The sequence below is a fragment of the Gigantopelta aegis genome, chromosome 2 (assembly GCF_016097555.1).
Source record: "Gigantopelta aegis isolate Gae_Host chromosome 2, Gae_host_genome, whole genome shotgun sequence".
NCBI classification, from domain to species: Eukaryota; Metazoa; Mollusca; class Gastropoda; order Neomphalida; family Peltospiridae; genus Gigantopelta; species Gigantopelta aegis.
The window spans coordinates 40952052-40978975 of record NC_054700.1 but is presented as its reverse complement, the minus strand read 5'-3'; the positions used below and the strand labels follow the sequence as shown (position 1 = coordinate 40978975).

Genomic DNA, 26924 nt, shown 5'->3' with positions numbered 1-26924 from the left:
ATGCTTATATTTATAACAGCAGCTATTATCAGCTAGGAACTAATGGAGTGAGAAATTCAGGTATCTAATCGCACAATGATAAGTGGATTCCAGTTTTCCTCCCTATCAGAATGATAAATTTTCCTCACATTACGAACACACCACTGGGCAGCTGCTGTGTTAAGAATGCAATAAATCAATAGGATATTTGTCCTGTCACAGATCAGATCCATGTGATGCAACTCATACAGGAAGTGGAACATTCACTTATCTTGTCTGTTACTTTTTTCTGTGCTTCTGGCAGTGCTCACAGATTTGAAGTTTAATCCTCTTGTGTCAGGCAACAGTGCATGGCCTTGGGCTGCAGCATGCCTCATAAAGATTTGATAATTTATAGATGATTATTTTGTTTACTTGACCCGTCTTCATGAATATGCTAGCCTACTTTCAGCTACACGACTGGTGTATCAAAGGCCATTGTATGTGCTATTCTGTTCATGGGATGGTGCATATAAAAGATCCCTTGCTACTAATGAAAAAATGTAGCGGGTTTCCTCTCTCTGACTGTCAAAATGACCATGTGTTTGACACCCAATAGCTGATGATGAATAAATCAATGTGCTGTAGTCGTGTCGTTAAACAAAACAAACAACAACTTTCAGTTATTAACTGATTACAAGATTGCATTTTAAAAACATGCATATATGTTTTATTAAGTCAGAGGCCCTTTTGAGCCTCAGTGGGTTGGTAGGTACTTGGTTCACTTTCCAATGCTAACTGAATGAGTGTTAAAGCTAAAGTTTGTTTTGTTTAATGACACCACTAGAGCATATTGATTTATTAATCGTCGGCTACTGGATGTCAAACATTTGGTAATTTTTGGAAAAAACCTGCTACATTTTTCCATTAGCAGCAAGATATTTTTTATATGTACTTTCCCACAGACAGGACAGCACATGCCACAGCCATTGATATACCAGTTGTGGGGAACTGGTTGGGATAGGAAAAACACAATCGGAGAATGTGTCAACTGAGGTAATTCAATCCTATGAAGCAAGCATCTCAGGTGAATGCTCTACCGACTGACGTAGATACTGCCCTAGTGAATTTTAATGGTTCACTATGGTGGGATTTAGCACAGTCGGTGGAGTGCTCGCTTGAGGTGCTTGCATTGCAGGATTGAACCATCTCGGTGGATCTATTCAACTGATTGGGGTTTTTTCTCGTTCCAACCAGTGTACCACAACTGGTCAAAGGCCATGGTGTGTGCATTCGTGAAAGATCCCTTTCTGCCTTAGAAAAAATGTAGTGGGTTTGCTCTGATTATCAAATGTTTGACATGCAATAGCCAATGATTAATTAATAAATGTGCTCTATTGGTGTCGTTAAACAAAACAAACTTTCACTCCTAACAAATAACTACTAGTAATCAATATTAATAACCCTTGGTCTGGGCAGATGGGACAGAGAGCCGAGGTGTATCCCAGGATAGTTTGCTTGAACCTTAAGTGGGTATAATGATGAAAGTGAGTTAAAATGACATGAATAAAAATTTGTATAAATTTATTAACTAATTAACGTAGCCTTGTATGCACCTCTCATTCCAGTCCTCGAATTTGGCAAATTAGAGGGCAAGGCCATTTGACTTTCAGTGATCATGTAACAGGCACAATGATGCACTGAGCACTGTTACTCCACCCTTCATGAAATCATTTATGGATTGTTATGATATACAAGTTCTATTTATTATTAAAAATAATTTAAAATGCTATCACATGTATTTGTCTTTAAAAATTATCATTTTACTATATAAAGTATTGCCAATAAAGCACTAGTTATTTTATTTTCAAACTGATAAAAATATTATCTGGAAAAAAATAGCATGGCTTATCTACCCTTTACAAGTGACATTGGGGGTTGGAGGGGGGGGGGGGGGGGGTCATAACATATGTTATGTGGTTTGGCTTTTGCATGCCTACAAGCATAGAGAAAAAGAAATACAGATTTTAAGATGTGGTGAATTGAACAATCAAACTTGACAATGATTAAACAGTGTTCAGCCATTTGTCTGAGTTTGGTTAAGAAAAACCTGGGAACCTGGTTTACTGTTTGTGAGGTCATACAGTTGTTCTACCTCTACACCTTAATCATAAAGTGCAGAATTTTTTTTCATGACAAGTTTAAGAACCCTATCTTCTGCAGAACATGTTACTAACAGTTATGATTTTTGTAAAACTTTCCCTCGTTCATCCATGTGACAGCTATTGCTAAGACATGTTTTTGTTGAGTCTGTTTGTTTTGGCAATTGTGTTGAAAAAGTTGATAATGTTTTATTTTTGAGAATCCGAAGTGATAATCTGTTAATGCAGGTTAATAGAATTCCACATCTCTTTTATCTGCTGCCAGCCGCCTGCAGCCAGTGGGACCCCATGTCAGTCTCCGTTATCCATCAAATAACACCAATACTCAAGTGTCAGAAACTCATTACAAATCGGTTTCAGTGATTACTCTTTAACAGATTTTCTTTCTCTCCAATTCTTAGATAGACCACACTTCTATATAATTACATGTATTTTAAGAATTAAAATTAGCCAACAGTTTTGTTAGTTTTTTAAAGCCACCAACTCAAGTTTTTATGGAACAACCATTTTTTACCCCCTCACTTAAAATTTATTTTGAACTAAGTACATGTACTAGAAACATATTGAATTGATCATTTATTCCAAAAGTAATATGAATGTTAAAGGTAAAAAAATCTATACTAGTTAAAAATATTTTACACTGTGTATAATAACTAGTGTCTGCAACGATAATAGTTTGATCAAGATGTCTTAAAATAGCTTTCATTTGTCTGATATAATGAACAGTGGTGCAGTGTTTCATAGAGAGAGGGAAGAGAAGATGAAAATATCACATTTTATGTATTGAAGACCTGGGCCCGTGCTTATAAAACATAAAGTCTAGACTTTAATAAAGTCCAGAATTTAAGGTAATGCTATTTGAATGGTGTTGCCATGACGTTAAAGTCTGGACTTTATGGTTTATAAGCACGGGGCCAGGAAGGATCTAGCTACGGTGCTATACAGTCGTAGGATCGAATCACCATGATGAACCCATTCTCTGATTTAAAATTAAAAAATGTCCTATCCCAGCCCGTAACCCACGACTAGTATTTAAAAGGCCTTGGTTTGTGCTGTCTTGTACATGTGTATGTTGGATGGTGCATATTAAAGATCTTTTTTGCTAATGGAAAAATATATTGGGTTTCCTCCAAGACTGTGTCAACAATAACCAAATGTTTGACTCCCAATAATCAATGATTAATTGATCTCCCATTCTAACAAATGCTCCACAACTAGTATATAAAAGTCATGGTACTGTATGTGCTATTTGTCATATATAAAATATTTCTTGCTGCTACATGTAATTGTCAAGAGTAGCTTTAAGGTTTTTCTCTGACATCAGGTGTGAGAATAATGCATGCTGTTCAAATAATATTTTAATATGCTCGGGTATTATTTAACAGTGTTTGTATGAAGCTTAATTCAAGAGACAATATTTTAAAATGTTGATTTATGTATTATTTACCAAAAATAAGCCTAGAACAATACCGGTACACAATATATTTAGATCCTTAAGTTTGCAAGTTTTTTGTTTAGAATGTAACGATTTACCACATAACTGACTAATGGTTTGCATGAACTAGAAGTTGCATAACCATCACATGAAAAGAGTGATGGTTCATGTGAACTATTGTGCCCAGCTAATTGTTACATGTAAGACCACAAGGTATCAGTTTGAGAAAAAAAAAAAGTTTTATTTGAAACAATTACATGTGTGTATAACCATGTACTGATTTTATATCAACCATATAAGGGGTTTTAACCATTTTGTTACCTTGCTCAGTATATATCAAAGTAGCAGTTGGTATCTCCATTTACCACCAATTTTGGACTTAATCAGTTTTCTTAAAAACATTTTTCTACTGTTCTTTTTTTTTCTCTGCTCTTTTACAGGCTATTGTGAACAGCACCATCACACCAACCATGACGTTCACAAAAACCTCACAGAAATTTGGTCAGTGGTCGGACAGTCGAGCAAACACTGTGTATGGTCTTGGATTCACGTCAGAAAGCGAACTGTCGAAGGTACGTGCTACCTCTGGTCAGACACAAACTGGGCTAATTGAATTAAATTTAGGTGAACCCGCCAAGCCAGAGTGTGTCTTAGCTATATAAAGACTGGCTGTAGATAGATGTTTGTCAAACCTGATCGGGCAACAATTTTTTTCAATATATTGTGGAGTGGGCAGGCTTGTTAAAATAAATAGACAACCAGCTCATTTCATCTGATGTGACTGTGGTGTTGATAGGGGCTGCATTTTACAATAAATTGTTCTGGCTCCTCCATTTCAGAATATATCAGTCTGGATTAAAGCTGGACCTGAAAAATTATTACCATTTTGGCTAATTTGGTCAGAAAGTCTGAAGCTTTATTCTAGTTTTAATTAGCCAAATACAGTAGTCAAAATTATTAGTGACTTAGTATTGAAATATATTTGCCAAATTCCAATTTGATTCACATTTGGCAAACAGCTTAAAACCTGAGTAATTACTTTGAAATTTCGATTACAGCCTGAAATTTTACTTTACAGTGCAGGTCGTGGTTGCATAGCCTACAGTTAGTGGGGTTATACTTCACCATGCTAACCAAATATAGCCACTTACTTTGAACAAACAGCCTCTTACTTTCAAATATAATGATGACCCTGTATACTGTTTAATAGCAAGTGTAAGTGAGCTCTTGTGGTAATGAAGTGAAGAAAAAACCTTTTGTGATGTCCTCAAGGCTTGATTGGATTGGATAACATATTAACATGCCTATATCCAATTAAGGGTCGGAACGTAGCCTAGTTGTAAAGTGCTTGCTTGATGCGCGGTCAGTCTAGGATCGCCGTTGGTGGGCTCATTAGGTTATTTCTCGTTCCAGCCATTGCATGACAACTGGTATATGAAAGGCCATGGTATGTGCTATCGTGTCTGTGGGATGGTACATATAAAAGATCACTTGCTTCTAATGAAAAAATGTAGTGGGTTTCCTCTCTATGACTCAAAATGATCATGTGTTTGACATCCATTAGCCGATGATGAATAAATCAGTGTGCTCTAGTGGTGTCGTTAAACAAAACAAACTTTATATCCAATTAAGGTTCAAGCATGTCTCTCCCAGGCACAATCTTTAACTTCGCCAGTGACTGGCCCGGGACAGAAGGGATGGGTGAGGGGGTAGAGTTGAAAATCGGCAGAATTTTGAAAATAGCAATTAGCAAAAAAGTTAATATATTTTTTAAAATAATATAAAAAGTTAATAAACCAAACCTAAATTAATTGACTGTGTTCGGCCGAATATTGATATAATTTGGAGCGTTTTAGAAGGACAGTCCAAAAACAAATAAGAGAAAGAAGAGAGGATTAGACTATTTAATAATACTTTTTAAAAAGAAGTAATTTTAACCTAAAATTTTGAACGAAGGTCTAGAAGTTTATAAATGTAATCTATATGTCCACGTGGATGGGCTCCTTAAGGCCTTTAAGGCGCACAGCTTGTAGGGACGAGATGGGTTGCATCCCATCAAGAAAACACCTAGAATGACGGTCATTAGACGTGGAAGATGTAGTGCTGTGCTGAAATACAGATCTTGAGAAGCCAGATCCATCTGAATGAGAGAGTATCAGACTAGTGTATAGTCCAGTCATCATGGTTGGTATAGTGGTGCAGACAGGCCCAGCTTCGGAGGATACAAGATGGTATCAATATAAAACAAAGTAAAGTCTATTTCATCTTAGAGTGGGGCGGTCAGTCTTCCAGTGCTGCTAAGACAGGCTCGGAAATGTAGAGACTAAATGCGAACAGCCGTGACATTCTGCAGAATAGGCGTCATATGAGGCACGGAAAAATGTCGACAAAAGTCAGTCGGAAAAATGTCGACAAAAGTCAGTCGGAAAAATGACGTGGAGGCAAGGAATCTCACTAAAAAAGAATTCAAGCTGGTGGTGCGGGCTGTCGAAACGAGAAGCATCCCAGCATTCAGTCAGTCACAATGACCGCATACATCCCAGTAGAAAACTCCATTTCGTTAAAAAACAAAATATAATGGAAGATTCCCAAGTCGGGCACATGAAAGCACGTGCAGTGTGCACAGTCCAAACTAACACATCTTACCGCGGTGAGCTCCAGACTGAGAATCTCAAGGCTTGAAGTTCATTCTGTTGACAGGGAAGCAAACTTTGCTTCTTAGATTTCCATCTAGAAGCAAATGTCTACAAATTAATCTAGAAATTGGAGTCCTTATTAGATTTATAATATAACATTTTTTAACAAGACAAAAAAATACAGCAGGCTGGAAATAACACAGCAGCTAGGTGGTAAGAGTTTGGGATTTTGTGTGAAAAATTAGGACACCTGAAATTTATTTTAGAGCATTAAGGAATTAAAATGTGACAGAATCACAAGCCTAACAGTGGATGACATAATCATATATATTTATCCAGCAATCACTGTATACATTGGCAAGATATGATGACTAGATAAATCTCTGTTTTCGGTCACTGACCAAAAATATAAGTCACGTGACATGAGCCTGACTCAACTCAAGTATTTTAGAGTAGATTTTCAATAAACATGCTCTTTAAATCATTTGTTGAAGTACAGTAAATACAAATAACTTTTAGTTTTACTATAACAATACAAACCTTGTATATTTATTTATTAATTAGAGTTTAGAAACACTTTTTTAATGTGACAGAATGTAGCTAGCGTCTTACAAATAATGATGTCATGTATCTTGTATGACATCATACAGAAAAAGCCTTACTAGGTTGACGATACTCGATTTGTGTACACAAAACTGGAATAAATAATAATGTATGAATGCAGGATAAAAGAAATAACTGGTTACTGTCTTAAGATGTCGGCTTTATCCTGCTCAGGTCGAATGGCACGAATCGCCATTCTAACATTCGCAGGATAAAGCCAATATCTTAAGACAGTAACCAGTTATTCCCTATATATTTCTATCTTAAAAACTGACCTGCAATTTGTTTTTATGGTTTTAGCAGGTGAATTCCTATTTCACCTTCTAGGTCTAAAAAAGTGGACTGCTTTTTGCTTTTTGCAGGCCACTATTTATTTTGAGCCCTGTTATCTTTTATATTATCGCTCCTGAAAATTAGGAAAAGATGAAAAATAAAAACTGCTTGTGAAAATGATTATCAAACAACTTATCATTAATTTTGATCAGCATTTTCTGCTTGCCTTTTGGCCCCGTGCTTATAAACCTTAAAGTCTGGACTTTATTAAAGTCTAGATTTTAAGTTTTATAAGCACAGGCCCTGTTAGTTTTAAAGGCATATTGTCACAGACCTATTTAATGGTCTAACAAGTATTACTTGAACAAAGATAATTTGATTTGTCCCTAAATGCACTTTATTCAACCATAATTGAATTATGGCAATGGTCCATAATTCAAATACTAAAATTGCCAAGAGGATTGACTTGGATTTCACTCCATCATGGTTCATTTAAGGTGATGTGATAGCTAGATTTGGTTTCCAACAATTAATGTAATTTTTATTTATTATCCATTTTTAGAGAAATAAGGTTCTAAAATCCGTGACAGTATGCCTTTAAGTCTAATTGTGTTCTTCTGACAGAAAATTTATTTATTTTACATATTTTAATGTATATGTCTATCTATTGATCTATTTTTAGTAGCTATATTTTGATTTTGAAAGAATGTAGTTTGAGATGAAGAATTTACAGTGATAATAGAATAACACTTTATTTTGAAATTATTTTCATCCTTACAACTAGTCACATTTCATGCACATCGTCAGAGATACACACACACTGTACATGTAGTTATAAGTATATAAGAGCTGTATATGGATGGATGGATGGATGCATGCATGGATGCATGCATGCATGCATGCATGCATTCATGTATGTATGTGTATATATATATATATATATATGTTTAGGACAGATTATTGGTTAGTAACAAACAGAAAGTAATATTTGTTTAATGTCACCTGCTTGTTACAATAACAGTCTTTGTAAGCTAAAGTTCTAGTTGCTGAGTAATAAATGTGTGGGGTTGGGGGGTGGGGGGGGGGGGTTAAGCTAACATTCCTTTTGTTTCCTTTGGACAGGCAGGGTATTTGAACTGACAACTTGTCAAATAAACTAAGCTTTTATTGACCATCTTGACACGATTAATATTATAAGTATGTTATACAGCCAAACAAACTAAAATAGAACAGGTGATTTTTAACAGCCAGGACAATGTTTACGAAGGTTATAGGCTGGTAACAAGTAAACAGCAATCCTGGAACATTGACTTTTTGCATTCTATACGAATTAACATCTCTTTGTAAAGTATGGGAATCTTTTTTAATTTAAAAAGTACACCAGATGTCACTGTGACCTTTATGGATGATCGTTATTTTTTCTAAGCAGGTGTAATGTACAATAATATTGTGAGTTATGCAGCATTGTCTTCTTCATATTTGAATTTCATTTTTAACTATGACAACTATTTCTTAAACCTGTTTGTGCTGCATCCATTGCCAATTCTCACCCAATATCCTTATGTCCCGGTTGCTGCATCCAAGCTACGGTAGCTCTTCATGCCAAATATTTCCTCTAGCTGATCACTTGCATGTCTCAACTGTCATGTAGTTTAAAGAGCCACTAATATTGTTAATTTTAACATAGATAATAAATATAGGTTATTATTCCTGTTAGAATATATGTTATTGACTCTCCGGTGGTCAGGAGCAAGATCTAGCTCAGTTGGCAGGGCACTCACCTGAGGTGCTTGGGACAAAGGATAGAACCCACTCGGTGGATTTTATTGTGTTTTTCCTGTCCATGAGTTGACAGTGCCCCATGACTGGTATATCAAAGGCTGTGGTATGCACTGTCCTGTCTGGAAAAGTGTATATAAAAGATCCCTTGCTGCTAATAGAAAAAAGTAGCTGGTTTACTCAAAGACTTACAAAGTGTTTCATATCCAATAACCAATGATTAATTAATCAGTGTGCTCTAGTGGTGTCATTAAGCAAAACAAACTTTCTACAGTGGTCTTTCTAAATTGACTAGATGTTCAAAACATTTCCAGCAATACAAGTGATTACTTGCCTTTCTGATGACAAACATTTGAAATCTGAAAAATGTTTGAACAAACAGACCCACCGGGTATTTTACAAAATGTCATCCTTCTAAGAAACGGGTATATGTATATGCTCAGGGCTTTAGATTTCACTAATTTGGACACAACAGGGATTTCTGAGTGCAAGAAGGTTGTTTTAGTTCAACACTGTCATTAACAGCTGCTGTACAGTCAGCAATATTCAGAAATGCATTTCAAGTTATTTTAACCTAATTAAACTTAACATTTCAGTGGTTTTGAGGTGAAATATTTTGAGGTCATCATGTTTGTACTTAATCTGGGCATCATTATTTTGGGCATATGTAGTTTGGACACAATGTTTATCGGCTTGATTGTGATGCAATCTAAAGCCCTGATACTACACTGTACAATGCCTGGATTGTGAATAATATATATATAGTTTTAGATTTTATAAATTTAGGGGAAATTTGAATGATTGTTGTTGTTGGGGATTTGTTTTGTTTTTTTTTGGGGGGGGGGGCTTTGTTAGGGGGTTTCCTCAAGCAAATAATGTGTTAAAGTATTGATCACTAGAAACAAAAGTCTTTTTCTTTCAATTTCTCTGCAATGTGTTACACAGGCGGAATTGTGGTTTGCATTTGTCTGCAACATTCCTTTCCTTTCAAATTGCCTGTGCAGTGTGTTAATACTGTTATACAGGTGGAATTGTGGTATGCATTTGTTTACAATCACAGTTGTATTCAGATTGACCAAGACATTTACCGAGAGTTACCTGTTCACTGACATTAGGCAGTGACACAGGTTTTGCTATTTGTACAGATCTGTTTTGCATTTTCTTTCCACTGGCAGCTGTCCAGACTCAAAGGAGTCTTAACATGCTATGTGGGCTGTGCATTTTACAGTACTAGCTATCAGCATCCACAACATGTAGTGTCGTCTGACTATATAAACACGCTATATCCTTAGTTACATCTTTTCCTGTCCTGAACGGAGGAGCCTGCAAAAGTAGACACCTGCGCCCATGACAGGTGTGTGCTACAACAGCTTGTTCTGAATATGCACGTTGAAACCTATAACCTGACCTGACCATAGTTACCTGATAGGGGTCAGCATCTAGCTCAGGTGGTAGAGTGCTCGCCTGAGGTGATTGAGTAGCAGGATCAAACCTTCTCAGTTGGCCTTAAAAAATTACTTGATTTTTTTTTGTAGTTTTAGCACATGAATTTCTATATTTTACCCACTGCCTAAAAAAATGGAATGCAGTTCACTTTTCGCAGGCCACTATTTCCAGCCTTGTTCTACTGCATGTAACTACATGTATTAGAGCTACCTGTAGGCTGTAGGTGAAGCAAATATCATACATACTTGATCACCATGCATATCTATATTGAACATAATTTGTGTCAATAATAAATGTGACACATATCTTACGGCCAAGATGTGTTGTACTGTTACACTTATTTTAACATTAACAAGGCTTTTTGGAGGCTATTTTCATTTTACTAATGTTGTTATAATCTTATTCTTTAGGTACGAGAAACTCATGAGACTATTTTTATCAAGCAAACTTTAATTAAGCTACCAGACCTCAAATCACAATGGAGTTCAGATGTGGGAATATACATTGCCAAGAACTAATTTAATATTATGCACTTATTTTATTGTTGGACATTTTTTGATTTGGCTGCGTAATAACAATATATTCTAGCCAGCAACACTGACCATAGAAGGTTTGAATTGAAATGGAATTTTTCAGTGAAGATCTCACAGTGTATGTGTATATATAGCTGAGTAAATAATTTGTGTATCTTGTATTGTGAAGATTATGGGAGGAGGGACCCAGTGGTGTACAGCAGTATTAACTTGGATCTCTTTGTAAAATCGATCTATTTGAATTTGGTGTAGGACTGTTTTCTGGATATACTAGAATATTAGACTTTAAAAAAAAAATAAAAAAATTATGTTCCCTAAGGTGCCATGAACAATTATTTTCATGAGCCTTTAAAGTATACTTTTTAACAAATAAAACGTGTTGATTACAAAATCAATATCTAGGTTAAAGTAGCTATATAGAACTAAAAGTTTTACATAATAGCTCAAGGTTTAAAAAAAAAAAAAAAAAAAAAAGCTTAAGTATATATGTAATCACATGAAAAATGTTTTAGTTTTTTAAATCCACTGTCAAAACTGTTTGCCAGTTTTTACCTTAATGGTAGCCTGGTGTGTTTTGGCTACTAAAATTTGGCTTGGGCTATCACTGATATCAGATTTCCACATCGGATAGGCCTAATCCAGCGGGCTACTAGAATATTTTTGTTTGCTAAGTACATAATATGTCACACACATTTTTCAGTGTTGTTAGTGGGACAGCAGTTTTTAGCAAGAGCTACCAAATCTTGGGCTACTGCTAAAAATTGTTACCATCAAGTCCTGATTTTGGTGATACATCCGGTACTGCCTTCACTGGCAAAGGATCATCACGTAGTAGAGGTGTCACAGATATTTCTTGTAACTTTCCATATACTTTTTTATTACAGACATTCATTCACCTAGGTTGTTTTATGATAAACAACAAGGCATGTGTTGTTTGTACTTTGCCACAGACAGAATAGATGGCAGTGAAAGGCAGGCAAAGACCTCTGCAAATTTTAAACATTTCTTTATCCTGTTTGTATATCGTTGCATATATTTTATTAGACATTCATGAAAGTAATGTTTTTTATTGTTGTGATTTTCATATCTCACATTGATTTATGACAGGATGGAAGCCTTTAAGTCTCCTCACTTCTCATGTTTGTATTGGATTTATGGCTAGAGAACCGTGTAAGATGGGCAAACAGAGATGTCCAGGCCGTGTGTTTGCCAACAATCTGTTGGCTGTTTATTCACACGTAGGACAGATGCCATCACAATTAGAACAGAGTGGAGCTATTTCATGTCTTAGTTATGTGGAGCACCTGCAGTTTTACGATAAAATATATATATATTTATATTTGCACACCCAGGACAGTTTGCTAGAACTTTATTTTGGATATATATATATGATCTATCTGGGCTTTGTGCCCAGGACAGATTTTAGTTGTTAATAATGTGAGTGAAAACCTGTTGCCTTAATTCACCAATACAGGACTTGATAAGCAGGCAGGATATCACACATACCATGACCGTTGATATTTCACACGTTGAGCCCTAATCAAAGGAAAGGAAAGGAATATTTTTAATGACACCCCCCCCCCCCCCCCCCCCCCCAAATTGTTCATCAAAAGTTAGTTTGTTTTGTTTAACAACAACACTAGAGCAGATTGATTTATTTTCATCGGCTATTGGATGTCAAACATTTGGTAATTTAGATGTATAGTTTTAGAGAGGAAACCCGCTACATTTTTTTCCATTGGTAGCAAGGGATCTTTTATGTGCACCATCCCACATACAGGATAGCACATACCATGGCCTTTGATATACCAGTTTATCATCAAGTCATAGAAGAAACCCATTTCTACAATATAAGATTCTCCTATTGAAAAACATCAATGGATTTTTATAATATATGCATTTATCCCTTAGACAAGACAGTATGTGAGGTACAAATGAAAACCTGTATCCGTCATGCGTGATCGATCCTATGACCCATCACACCTCATACATGTATGTGCTCTGCCATGAACTACTCCCTGGGTGTTACAGTGTATGGAGACTGGTAATGTCAATATCTGCACTGGTCGGTTCCCCATCTAAGCAAATATTTTTTTCCAGCATGATTTATGAATAGACATCCACTGATACTGGTTTTGAGGTATATTGCTGTAAAGAGTGTAGTTCCAAGCATGGGAAGTCTTTGTTATTAAGGGGCTTTTTCACAAAACAAACACAAACAGCAATCAACCTTTCTCAATAACCGTGAATTCACTTGTCCTTCTACATCAGAATATTGACAGAAAATGTCTTCAGTTCACAGCCTGGGGAAACTGCTTCTGCTCCAAACTGTAGCTATATCCCCAGCAGCTTTCTCCAATTTATTAGTATTATTTCTGTCCTATTATCCATCCATTTGTCTGTCTTCTTTTCACACTTAATTCCTCCAGTTATGGATGAAAATAAATGAAACGTGCTCAGCCCTAGAGATTCAGATCATTTTGTGATGGCACTTTAGTACAGATAATGACAACGTAAATACCCAGTAATGATAAAAAATAGTTGCAGATCAGTTTTGCAACAGCTTTTTGCAACAGTTGTCAATTTTGATGACTGTAGGCAGTGCTAAACCAGATAACTTCCGGCTTGATCAAAGTTCAAGGTGCAATGAACTTTTGATAGAGAAGTTAACACCACAACTCCTGTGATTGGTGATAAATGTGAGTGTGTTGGGTGTAAAAAAAAAAATGTTTTATCTGGGCGAAAAATGTATGCAATTTTATTTCATCTAGTACCACTGTTAAGTAGGCTTGTGCTTGAAACATGTATGGGGTACCTGTTAAAAAAAAAAAGGTACTCAACTTTTGTGCGGAACTAGGTTAGTCATAGATGCTACCCTTTATCTTTGAAATGAGCAGCTTGACCCCCAATTTTTTCTGATTCACTTTAAGGGTCAGGGGTGGTACCGTATATCTTCGCCTGTAAGTCAATCGCAGCTATAAGTCAAATCCCCTAATTTCAATCCCTGAAAACATATTTTTTAACTGACCCATTTATAAGTCGACCCATGAAAAACAACTTATAAATATTGAAGTATTTCTTATTTTCAGCACATGAGAACAATAATGTACGATATTTGAACAAAAGAAAATTATATTACAAATTTCGGTTTTCACGTTTTGTATATCGCAGTATTCCAATCAAACTACACAGCATCAAAACAAAATATTCCCTTAGTAGATAGGGAAAGCTGTTTGACTGTTACTGTATGGCACTGTACAGCATGGTATTGTGCACAGACAACAACTTTATTTATCAACACTGACAACAGATCACTATGATAAAACTGAAAGTATCATCAGTTAATCTCATGTTTTTCCGCCATATTAATATATGTAAGGAAGATAACTCTGGAAAGTACACTGGTTTTTGTACCAAATGATGTGTGTCCCTGTTGCTCTAGTGAAATGCAGAGACCAGTCTAAGCTATTTTAAGGGTAAGCTCATGCAGTAATAACTAATATTCATGAAGCTAATCATCGGCAAAAGATTGTTTGAACAACGATTAATGCCAGTGACCTTATTTCAAAATAAACTCGGGCAACAGGTAGTTTTTATTGTTTACAGTTTTGCTATTAGTGATGGCTATTATTTTAACTAAGTGGACTGCTGTCTTGGCATGTGAGTGAGATAGCACGCCATTTCGCATAACCAAAACCGGACTGCCAAAAAAAAAAGGTTATAAAAAATAAATTTGCCAAATTAACATATTTGAGTATAAATACAGGGCATAATTCAACAATAAAACTTGTAAAATAATCCCCAAAACGGTTATATTTTTGGGTGAATTTTTTTTACCCTCTTATAAGTCGACCCCCCAAGTTATAAAATCATTTTTGGGTGAAAAAAATTCAACTTATAGGCGAAGATATACGGTAGTGTTTATATCTGTGGTGTTTATGTCGATTGATACACTGCAGGTAGGAGTTTTAGCCACATATGTCACTATTGTCGTCTATGGGATTTGATTTAGTAGTATACCTGTATGTATCATTTTTTAGGGCTATATATATGTGTCAATTTTGAGAGCTGTATGTATGTCAATTTTTAGGGTTGTATGTGTGTCAATTTTAAGAGCTGTATGTATGTCCATTTTTAGGGCTATATGTGTGTCAATTTTGAGAGCTGGGTGTATGTCCATTTTTAGGGTTGTATGTGTGTCAATTTTGAGAGCTGTATGTATGTCAATTTTTAGGGTTGTATGTGTGTCAGTTTTGAGTCCTGTATGTGTGTCAGTTTTGAGGGCTGTATGTGTGTCAATTCTTGGGGTAGTATGTGTGTAAATTTTTAGGGCTGTATGTTTATCAATTTTGAGGGAAGTATGCTACCTGTATTATCCATCAGAATACTTGTGCATATTTGCATCATACATGTATTACCTGTGTCAAAACATTTCTTTAAATATACTCTTTTTTTTTAAACTACTAGTATTTGACACATGTTTTTTTTTTCATTTTTTTTTTTTCATTTTTCTTTATTGAAAAATGTGTTAATAACAACATATTGGAGGGGGTATCATTTATTAAATCTTTATAGATGTTGCTTTCAATTTCAGTTCATTGAAAAATTTAAAGAAATTAAAGAATTAACACGTAATTCTGCGCAGAAGAACACAGAAGTAAATGGTGTGACAGATAATCATCTACCACCACAGCCACAGTCGCCGGGACGACAAGTCTTCCATCAACGAACAAGCAGCTGGTCATCATCACAGGTATCTTGATCAAAGTAAAAACTCAAATTATGTAATAAACATTGTCATAGACTGCATAATCTGTGTGACACTTTACTCTGAGAATAAAACATGTTCAGCCACAGTCGCCAGGACGTCAAGTCTTCCATCAACAAACCAGTACCTTGTCATCATCACAGGTATTTTGATAAAACTAAATTATTTAATAAACATTGACAGGGGAGATAATAAATTAAACATTTAACAAAACAAAAAAATTATTAATAAAACAAAATCTACTTACTTAGACCTACTTAGATCCCTTGCTGCTAATTGAAAAAAATAGTTCATGGAGTGATGGCAGCAGGGTTTCCTCTCACTATCTGTGTAGTCCTTAACTACATGTGTACATCTGATGAGCTATATACATGTAATTGTTAATGACAATATGTTGAGTGCATCGTTAAATAAAACATTTCTTCCTTCTGAGCATAAAACATGTTCAGTAGCTGTATGAACAATTACTTTATGAAAGAGCTTCGTGAAACAGTGCGTGCAATAAGTAGGGAATCAAACCCTTGTTTTGATGGTATAAAAGTAAAAAGTAGCTTTGAGATATATAATTTATAGCACTGTGTTAATTGTTTCTGAAATGGTTTAACGAGTGTTTGATTGTGTTGATTTCAGAGTGACAGCGGCAGTTTACGGGAGCGTCGCAACTCTTACACTCAGGGCAGTACCAGTACTAATCTTCCACCCAATGCAAGCGAGGGACAGCTCAAATATGAGAATGATCGCTTGAAACTTGCCTTGGCACAAAGGTCAGTGGAATTAGTCAACTTGTGACTACATTTTTTTATCCCTTAGCTTAAATTGTCTTTCAGTCTTTTAAGTTTGTTCTTTATTTGTACTTAACATTTTTTATACTATAGCCACATATTTACAATTAAAATGTTGGGGTTTTTGGGGGTTGGTTGTTTTTTATTAATAAAAAAAATCAGGTTTACTATAGTAAATTAAGTGTATTAATTTGGTAATTATGATAATCATATATATTGTACAAAACTTAATTAAAGAATGGCTTCATAAAAGATTAATTATTAAAGTTATAAATGTATTTATTTTTTGGGTTTATGTAAGTACAAGTATGAACCCAAAAAAATGTATATGCACACTTTATGATTGTGTGTACCAATAATTTCATGTATACATTTAATCAAGTAAAATAAAAAATGTTAGTGCTACATTAATCATTCATTACATAATAACCAGCCAGCCTTCCATCATTAGACTCATACAAACTGCATCATTGATCTAGAAAGATTTTTTTTTAAAACACAATAAAAAAACCCCTATACAAATGTTTGTCTTCATTTTTAAAAAAAAGAGGAAATATGTAGTTGCTACATATGTACTGTTCAGATTGAGTCACAGTTATTCTTGATAAAAACAACTGATCGAAATAGACTGAGTTACTATATAATGGCCTGAAGGATAATCCAGCATATTGAAAGTTACCACCCTACGTGTAGATGCCATACATAATGCAATGTAATATGTGCACAGACACCAGAATAGAAACCTGTAATTATTAATGTAAGTATTAATGGATATGGTCAAAAGGCCTTGATACAACAATTAAGTTTTTTGGTGCTGTATTAATACATTGTTCCACTAAACAAAGGGAAAATTACCAGTTCCTAATGAGGCACAACTTGAATTAGTATTTCTTGTTCTATCAAAATACCTATAAGTAAAAAAACGTTAAGTACAAAAAATAAGTAACTAATTTTTGCCATCAGATGACAATCATTCTCTGAACTAAAGAGTCGAAATAACCATATCAAGGACACCATTTAAACCTTCTTTAAAATGTGCTGAGGTGTCGTTAAACAAACATTCTTTCATTTCCATTCCTTAGCAGTTTACCTCAGTTAGTACAGCCCTCATCTCAGGTGCTTGGATCAAAGGATCAAATCCTGTCTGTGAACCGATTCTCTGATTGTTTATTTTTCCCACGTCCTAGTCAGTGTCCCATGGCTGGTATATCAAAGGTTATGGTATGTGCTGTCCTGGTCCTGTTTGTAGGAAAGTGCATATAAAAGATACCTTGCTACTGATAGAAAAACATATCGGGGCCCGTGCTTATAAAACTTAAAGTCTAGACTTTAATAAAGATCAGACTTTAACGTAATGCTATTTGAATGGCGTTGCCATGACGTTTAAGTCTGGACTTTATTAAAGTCTAGACTTTAAGGTTTATAAGTACGGGGCCAGGTGTCCTCAAAAGACCATCCAATGCTAAGACATGGGACGTAGAACTGCAGACCCTGAACAACAACATTGTTCGTAAAGGACTTTTTCTTTTTATTGTCATCCTTGTTTTTGTTAGTTCTTCCAATGCTAAGAGTGGGAGGTAGAGCTGCAGATGCTGAAGAACAACAATGCCTGTCAGGGTCCGGTTTAGACAGGTTTCACTGTATTGACTTTTCCATTGTTATTTTTGTAGTTCTTCCAATGCTAAGAAATGGGAGGTGGAGCTGCAGACGCTGAAGAATAACAACGCGCGACTGACGGCGGCGCTGCAGGAGAGCACAGCCAATGTGGAGGAGTGGAAGAAACAGCTTGCCACCTACAAGGAGGAGGGCAGCAGGATGAAGAAGAAGGTGACTATTCTATCTTACTTGTTATACAATGTAACAGTCTTCACCATGAGAATAATCACTACCTACAAGGAGGAGGGCAGCAGGATGAAGAAGAAGGTGACGTATTCTATCTTACTTGTCATACAATGTAAGTCTTCACCATGAGAATAATCACTATCTACAAGGAGGAGGGCCGCAGGATGAAGAAGAAGGTGACGTATTCTATCTTACTTGTCATACAATGTAACAGTCTTCACCATGAGAATAATCACTACCTACAAGGAGGAGGGCAGCAGGATGAAGAAGAAGGTGACGTATTCTATCTTACTTGTCATACAATGTAACAGTCTTCACCATGAGAATAATCACTACCTACAAGGAGGAGGGCAGCAGGATGAAGAAGAAGGTGACATATTCTATCTTACTTGTCATACAATGTCACAGTCTTCACCATGAGAATAATCACTATCTACGAGGAGGGCAGCAGGATGAAGAAGAAGGTGACGTATTCTGTCTTACTTGTCATACAATGTAACAGTCTTCACCATGAGAATAATCACTACCTACGAGGAGGAGGGCTGCAGGATGAAGAAGAAGGTGACGTATTCTGTCTTACTTGTCATACAATGTCACAGTCTTCACCATGAGAATAATCACTATCTACAAGGAGGAGGGCAGCAGGATGAAGAAGAAGGTGATGTATTCTGTCTTACTTGTCATACAATGTAACAGTCTTCACCATGAGAATAATCACTACCTACAAGGAGGAGGGCAGCAGGATGAAGAAGAAGGTGACGTATTCTATCTTACTTGTCATACAATGTCAGTCTTCACCATGAGAATAATCACTACCTACAAGGAGGAGGGCAGCAGGATGAAGAAGAAGGTGACGTATTCTATCTTACTTGTCATACAATGTAACAGTCTTCACCATGAGAATAATCACTACCTACAAGGAGGAGGGCAGCAGGATGAAGAAGAAGGTGACGTATTCTATCTTACTTGTCATACAATGTCACAGTCTTCACCATGAGAATAATCACTACCTACAAGGAGGAGGGCAGCAGGATGAAGAAGAAGGTGACGTATTCTATCTTACTTGTCATACAATGTCACAGTCTTCACCATGAGAATAATCACTATCTACAAGGAGGAGGGCAGCAGGATGAAGAAGAAGAAGGTGACGTATTCTGTCTTACTTGTCATACAATGTCACAGTCTTCACCATGAGAATAATCACTACCTACAAGGAGGAGGGCAGCAGGATGAAGAAGAAGAAGGTGACGTATTCTGTCTTACTTGTCATACAATGTCACAGTCTTCACCATGAGAATAATCACTATCTACAAGGAGGAGGGCAGCAGGATGAAGAAGAAGAAGGTGACGTATTCTGTCTTACTTGTCATACAATGTCACAGTCTTCACCGTGAGAATAATCACTACCTACAAGGAGGAGGGCAGCAGGATGAAGAAGAAGAAGGTGACGTATTCCGTCTTACTTGTCATACAATGTCACAGTCTTCACCATGAGAATAATCACTACCTACAAGGAGGAGGGCAGCAGGATGAAGAAGAAGGTGATGTATTCTATCTTACTTGTCATACAATGTCACAGTCTTCACCATGAGAATAATCACTACCTACAAGGAGGAGGGCAGCAGGATGAAGAAGAAGGTGACGTATTCTATCTTACTTGTCATACAATGTCACAGTCTTCACCATGAGAATAATCACTACCTACAAGGAGGAGGGCAGCAGGATGAAGAAGAAGAAGGTGACGTATTCTGTCTTACTTGTCATACAATGTCACAGTCTTCACCATGAGAATAATCACTACCTACAAGGAGGAGGGCAGCAGGATGAAGAAGAAGAAGGTGACGTATTCTGTCTTACTTGTCATACAATGTCACAGTCTTCACCGTGAGAATAATCACTACCTACAAGGAGGAGGGCAGCAGGATGAAGAAGAAGAAGGTGATGTATTCTATCTTACTTGTCATACAATGTAACAGTCTTCACCGTGAGAATAATCACTACCTACAAGGAGGAGGGCAGCAGGATGAAGAAGAAGGTGACATATTTTATGTTACAAAATTAATGTATTTTGGGAAATGTTACTTTTTAGACAATATGTTATATCTTTGTGAAAGTAAAAGTCATACAAATATTAGTCTTTGTCATGAGAAAAATCAAGGCGAACTGAAGATCATGGTGAAATATTAACAAGTGGTGTAATAAGGAAGAATCTATTTTTGATGTGGCTTCTTTTAGGCACTTCTGGCCTCTCTATTTGGATGTATATAATGGAATAATACTTTCAATTCAGGAATATTAAATAAGGAGAGCATTTTTAAAAAAAAGGAAATATTTGTTCCTGGCAGAGATTGATATAAACAGTCTATTGAAAATAATTTGTTCTATATAATAACTTCATGTTGGCCTTTTGAAAAATGGACAGGCTGACCATGACTAACAAATATGATGACTAACGTATAATCAAGAAGACCTTAACTTGTGAAAAATACACGGCTAACTCTGGATCAGCAGAACATTTCACCACAGTGTTGAACCTGTTAACAAACTTACAAGATATCATTGAATTGTTATAAACTATACTCTTCAAACAAAGTAGCGGAACTCTAATAAGAATTTACAATTGCCAAAATTGTACGGTATGTTAGCTGTGGTGAATGGTTATATGATAATAGTGAATTAATTGGGCAAACATTACAACCGGTAGTTCAATATTACAGTAGGTTTTATGACCACCAAAGATCTTGAAGGACGATTGGGGTCAGAAGTGAAATTTGAAATTTGACGTTTTTTTAATCAGTAAATTGCAAATTCAAACAATAAAAATGACTAAAAACAAAACAATAACAACTGTATGATAAACAGAATGAAAAAGATTGACAGAAATAATGTTCCATAGTGATTAATGGACCTTCCTGGAAATTGTCAAAATTGAGAATGACACCCCACACATGTGATGCATGTGCAAACTATGGAATGTGTGATGCATGTGCAAACTATGGAATGTGTTTCGGTGTGGTGATAAACAGACCTGAACATTCTTTAGTAGGATGTCTGTGGTCAAAATGTATGTTCGGTCTAATAGTTGATATTAACATTAATATTTCAGGTTCGCCTACTTTTTTTGAAGAGTATATATGGATATTTTTTAATATATATTTTTATTGACTGAGAGATGGATCTATCTATCATATTGATAATGTTAGTTTTGTGGTCCTGTAATCATCTCACATCATACACAATGTACATGTATATGAATTACATTAAACAACATCAAATGACTAGTACAGTGAAACCTGTCTCAACTGGATCAGGCCAGGGACCTAATATTTATTTAGACAGGATCCAGTATTTAGAGGGTCACGTTTTAGGATTTAGGAAATTCAGGTCATGAAACTTAACCAGTTTTGACAGGATTCCAGTTTGTTCAGGGTCCGGTTTAGACAGGTTCACTGTACAAACAGATGAACCCATAGTGTACAGGGTACATAATTACATCATTAGTAAAAATGGATCCAACGTAAATTATAAATAAGAAAATATAAATAAGAAAATAAAAAATATAACAAATTAGAAGAAAAAAATATATATTAACAGTTACATTAAGAATCTAGTCACTAAGAAAAACAACATACCGGTGATGAACGGAGTACAGTGTACTTCTGTATATAAGTACATGCATGTCGATGTCCATGTAACCCACCAAGTAACATTTGCCCCAGAGTGGCTCTCTGTAATCCTATGTACATGTGTCCACATTGATTTGTTGGAAGTTCTTCTCTCTTTTTTACAACAATGGTCTACAGAGCACCCACTCCCCACACAACACGGTTGTTTGCTCTTCTCACTTTAATGGCCCTCAATTGCATTGATCATCCGCTTTTAAAGACTGCCATGTTTGGTCAAACTTAGTAAAACAATAGGCTACAGTGTGTGGCTGCACATAGCACGGCCTCTACTTGTAAAGCCTGGGTAGAAAATCTGAACCTCCCTTCTAGTTTTACACGTAGACAGCCAAGTTTTCAGACCTTTTAACAGTTTTTTCTGGAAAATAAATGGTATGTTATTTTTCAGATTTGTTAATTTGTGAAGCAGTAATGTTTATAAATTGGTTAATTTTTCTAATATACAAGACTAGTCTAAAATTCCAGGTGTTGTATATTGTTTAGTATATGTGTTGTATACTGCTTATTTCAAGTGTTGTATATTGTTTATTGAAGGTGTATATTTTTTGTTCAAGTATTGCATATTATTGAATTCAGATGTTGTATATTGTTTCAGGTGTTTGTTTATTTTAGATGCTGTGTTTATGTTGAGATATATTGATTTCAGATGTTGCATATTGTTTATTTCAGGTGTTGTATATTGTTTATTTCAAGTATTTTGGGGTTTTTAAATAATTGTTTTATATTATTAATAGTGTTGTATATTCTTTATTTCATGTGTTGTATATTTTTTCAGGTTTGTTTATTTCAAGTAAATTGTATTTTATTTCAGGTGTTGGATTTTTCTCATTTCAGGTGTTTAAATTATTGATTTCAGGTGTTTATGTGGTTTATTTCAGGTGTTGTGTGTTTTGTTTATTTCAGGTGTTGGAACTTGAATCTAAGGAGATGACAGCTGACCAGACAGAAGAGTTCAAACACAAGGTGAAACAGTTGACGGATCAGGTAGAAAAACTTCATGACGAAACCTCAAGGAAACAAGAGGTTTGTACATCTCTGTACAGTCCAATTTCAATATCAAATGTCTGCTCTTGTAGTTGAAATAATACTGAAACTTGCAGACCTGGGCCCCATTCCACAAAGCGATCTTAGCGCTAAGATCACCTAAGTGCATAGGGTAGCTATGCGCTTACGGTAATCTTAGGGCTAAGATCACTTCGTGGAACGGGGCCCAGGGCCCAATTTTACTAATCAATGTAAGCCTAGTTTTGCATGTAAACATAAATATATGACTAAACCACAAAACTGTTATAGCACAACAAATATAGTTAGAAATACATATACTTCATTTGCTTTCATCCTAATTATGCTCCATTTTCTGTATTGATGTAATTTTCTATGTGAAATAGATGCCAAATGTTGTAAATGTATGTCTTGTATAAATGCTAGTTGCAGACGTAAACTTATTATGTTTTGTGAAATTGGCCCCAAATTAATATGGGCACAATGTTATCTTAGCAATGATTTTAATTGACATACTTTTCAGGGCATAATATTTCAAAGTCTCAGGCAATCAGAAGTCTGTTCATGTGACTTTTATCTAGGTTATACATGTATTTGCTTAACCTAATTCTTTACCTCAAACTTACATTGAATTCGTCATTTTATGCAGTTTATAACATTTAATTGTAAATTGTACAACGGTTTCACCAAGTATATGAGTGGCAGTTCCTGTGATTTAAAAGTTGAAATACCAATATGTGAAGAAAACTATGGTGCACATAAAATCCGTTTAGAAACATCATTACCTTATCACATCAGTGGAGCCCATTCTATCAATTGTTTTTATTATAATCAATCACTGGTACATTGTTAATGACTGGGGAAAAGAAGTGTAGCTAGTATGGTTCTTTTAAGAAGTATTTTTTTCTTATTGGTCATTATTTATTCAGTCTCGTATTTAAAAAAAAACCCACATTTGTGATTTTAGTTTTTAAAAATAATTTGAGAGACAACATTTGTCACTGCCAGTGTTTCTTAATCTGGGGATGCTAAATTAGGGAGAAAAAAGATAGGCAAAACAGTTCTGAAACAAAGTTGCATACATAAAATTATATTTGACAAAAAAACACACGATAGCCCCTAAAATGTATATATGGTTTTCTGATATTGTAGGACAGTACTGACCATTGCCATTGTTTTTTGTGTTGTGATTTCAGGATATAAATAAGCTGAAGAAAGAAGTGTATGATTTGAACAAGAAGGAGAGCAACTCTACAGCATTACAGGCGAGAATTCAGGTATTTACAACTCATTCTTTACATGTTACGTCCTAGTATATTGGGGTTGGGGTAGGCAGGATGTCATTCATATTTGACCCCCTTTTCTCCCCAGATCCAGACAATGCTATACCCCTGCCATGTGATCACTTTGAGAACAACCCCAATGTAATACTGATTTTGATTCAGAGATGAAAGTTTTCTAGATTTATCCATAATTCAGTGTTTCTGGGCCCGTGCTTATAAAACTTTTAGAGTCCAGACTCAATCTCTAATGGCGTCACATGCACACAATTTGTATGGTGTTGTCATGACATTAATGTCTCAAACTCTATTAGAGTCTCGAGTCTAGACTAAAAGTTTTATAAGCACCAGGTCTGGCAGGCCTCCCAGACCTATATTTCCTATATTTTTTATAGGATTCTATAAAACTCCTATATTGAGATTCATTTCCTATATTTCCTATATTTGACTCATTTGCTTTGCCAAAATGCTGATGAATAAAATATGTTACTGAGTTATATTCGCAGTGAATGTCAGAAATTCAGAAGATGCTTTGAATGTGGAAGGATCTGTATCAAGTGCCAATCAAGATCCTGCTCACCTGATGAGGTGAGGAGGATGTATTACTGATACAAGATGCACCAACTTTCAAAGTATCCTGGATATTGGCATGGACTGCTGGCAAGCCTTGGCATACATTTTTCTAGGTAGTAGATGGTATTTTGTGTTCATACGCAAGGTAAGAAAATACCATTAGTAATGTAAATGTCTCTAGAAATCCGTGTAAAATGCCTATAATCATGATAATCGGTCCAACTTATCCTATAATTTGACCTCAAAATTCCTATAAAACTCCTATATTTGACCTCAAAATTCCTATATTTTAATATGTACAAGTGGCTGGGAGGCCTGGTCTGGGCTTTCTGGTGTTTTTCAATGTCTTACTTATTCTCCATTCAAAACTTACAATATGGTTTAGGCTAATACTTTGAATACATTCTGAATAGAGGTCACCATTTTAGACCATTGTACAGCCCCAACTCTAGGGCCAATATCAGTGCCTGACCACCAGTATTAAAATTTCCAGATTGTTTTTAAAATTTTAGTTTTTTCATAACCCACTTTCATCTGTGTTGATGAAGGGGTAGGACATAGCCCAGTGGTAAAGCGCTTGTTTGATGTGCGGTCAGTCTGAGATCGATCGCTGTCAGTTGGCCCATTGGGCTATTTCTTGTTCCAGCCAGTGCACCATGACTGGTATACCAAAGACTATGGTATGTGCTGTCTTGTCTATGGGATAGTGCATATAAACAATCCCTTGTTACTAATGGAAAAATGAGCTTGTTTTTTCTCTAAAATTATGTCAAAATTACCAAATGTTTGACATCCAGTAACCGATGATTAATAAATCAATGTGCTCTAGTGGTGTCGTTAAACAAAACAAACTCTCTCTCTTTCTCTCTTTCTCTCTCTCTCTCTCTCTCTCTCTCTCTCTCTCTCTCTCTCTCTCTCTCTCTCTCTCTCTCTCTCTCTCTCTCTCTCTCTCTCTCTCTCTCTCTCTCTCTCTCTCTCTCTCTCTACAATCTGTAAAATGAAATTTTATTTAAAGCATAATTTTTTTTATATGCATGAAGGAAAACCTTTAATGCTGATTTTGCTGACCTACAGGTTCTGGAGGAGGAGAACCACAGCCTGTCCATCAAGGTTCAGGACCTGCAGAGACTGCTGAAGGAGTGTCGCCTGACACGGGAGTCTGAGAACCAGGATGTCCTGACCCTGCAGGCCACGCTGGGCAGTAAAATCACAGAACTGTACGAACTGCATGAACAGATTGTGTCCACGGTGAAGAAAGAGTCGCAGAGCTAGTGACCAGTGCTGAAGAGTGCATGAGAAAGAGAGAGAGAGAGAGAGAGTCTCAGAATAATTCCCTCCATGTTGGTGTACTCAGTCTGTGTATGTAATTGTGTGTGTGTCAGTGAAACACCTGAATAACATTCACCAGCATTCAAGTGTTGTCTTGCCTTTACAAAGTAAAAAAGCGAGATATATAGGTGTTAATTTTCTGACAGTAGTGGCAAATTTTGCATTGAAGTTTAAACGTTAAAGTTTGACCTTTTGAGCAGTTTCTCACAAACTGTAACTCCAAGGTCACTAAACCTTTGTTTGCAGTTGCACCTGTGGATGTTTATCACAGTGCCCCGAAAGGGTTTATAGTAAGCAAGACATTAAATTACGTGGAATTCTTGTATATCCTTAGCTTGGCTTTCTCTGCACTACCAGCTTTCTGTATTTGCAGGATATATGCTATCGGTGGAAGTGGGGGCTGTTTGAAAAAAATAAGCAGCTACATATCTGCTAAGCATATTGATATATGTAATTGTTAAGTTAAAAAGTAGGCACGAAAAAAGTTTGTTTTGTTTAATGACACCACTAGTCACATTGATTTATTAATCATAGGCTATTGGATGTCAGACATTTGGTAATTTTGACATATAGTCTTTAGAGAGGAAACCCACTACATTTGTCCATTAGTAGCAAGGGATCTTTTATATGCACCGTCCCACAGACAGGATAGCACATACCACAGCCTTTGATATACCAGTCGTGGCTCACTGGCTGGGACGAGAAATAGCCCAATTGGCCTACCGACAGAGATTGATCCTAGACCGACCATGCATCAAGTGAGCATTTTGCCACTGGGCTACGTCCCGCCCAAGTAGGCAAGAGTGGTGATAGATGTAGCTACCAAACATTTGCCTACTG

At 36.0% G+C, this 26924-nt stretch overlaps 1 protein-coding gene across 2 annotated transcripts in view; it reads left to right on the top strand.

Annotated features, from left to right (window-relative positions):
* LOC121385677 (homer protein homolog 2-like) overlaps nt 1–26668 on the top strand; it is a 73555-nt gene extending 46887 nt beyond the window's left edge. For both annotated transcript variants that reach the window (XM_041516456.1, XM_041516449.1), the window contains exons 3-9: nt 3996–4127; nt 15420–15578; nt 16224–16357; nt 18046–18202; nt 22804–22923; nt 24099–24179; nt 25830–26668. In XM_041516456.1, the coding sequence (XP_041372390.1) occupies nt 3996–4127; nt 15420–15578; nt 16224–16357; nt 18046–18202; nt 22804–22923; nt 24099–24179; nt 25830–26027 (981 nt within the window). In that variant the 3' untranslated portion in view covers nt 26028–26668. The remainder of the gene's footprint in view (nt 1–3995; nt 4128–15419; nt 15579–16223; nt 16358–18045; nt 18203–22803; nt 22924–24098; nt 24180–25829) is intronic.
* Nucleotides 26669–26924: the final 256 nt, after the last annotated feature.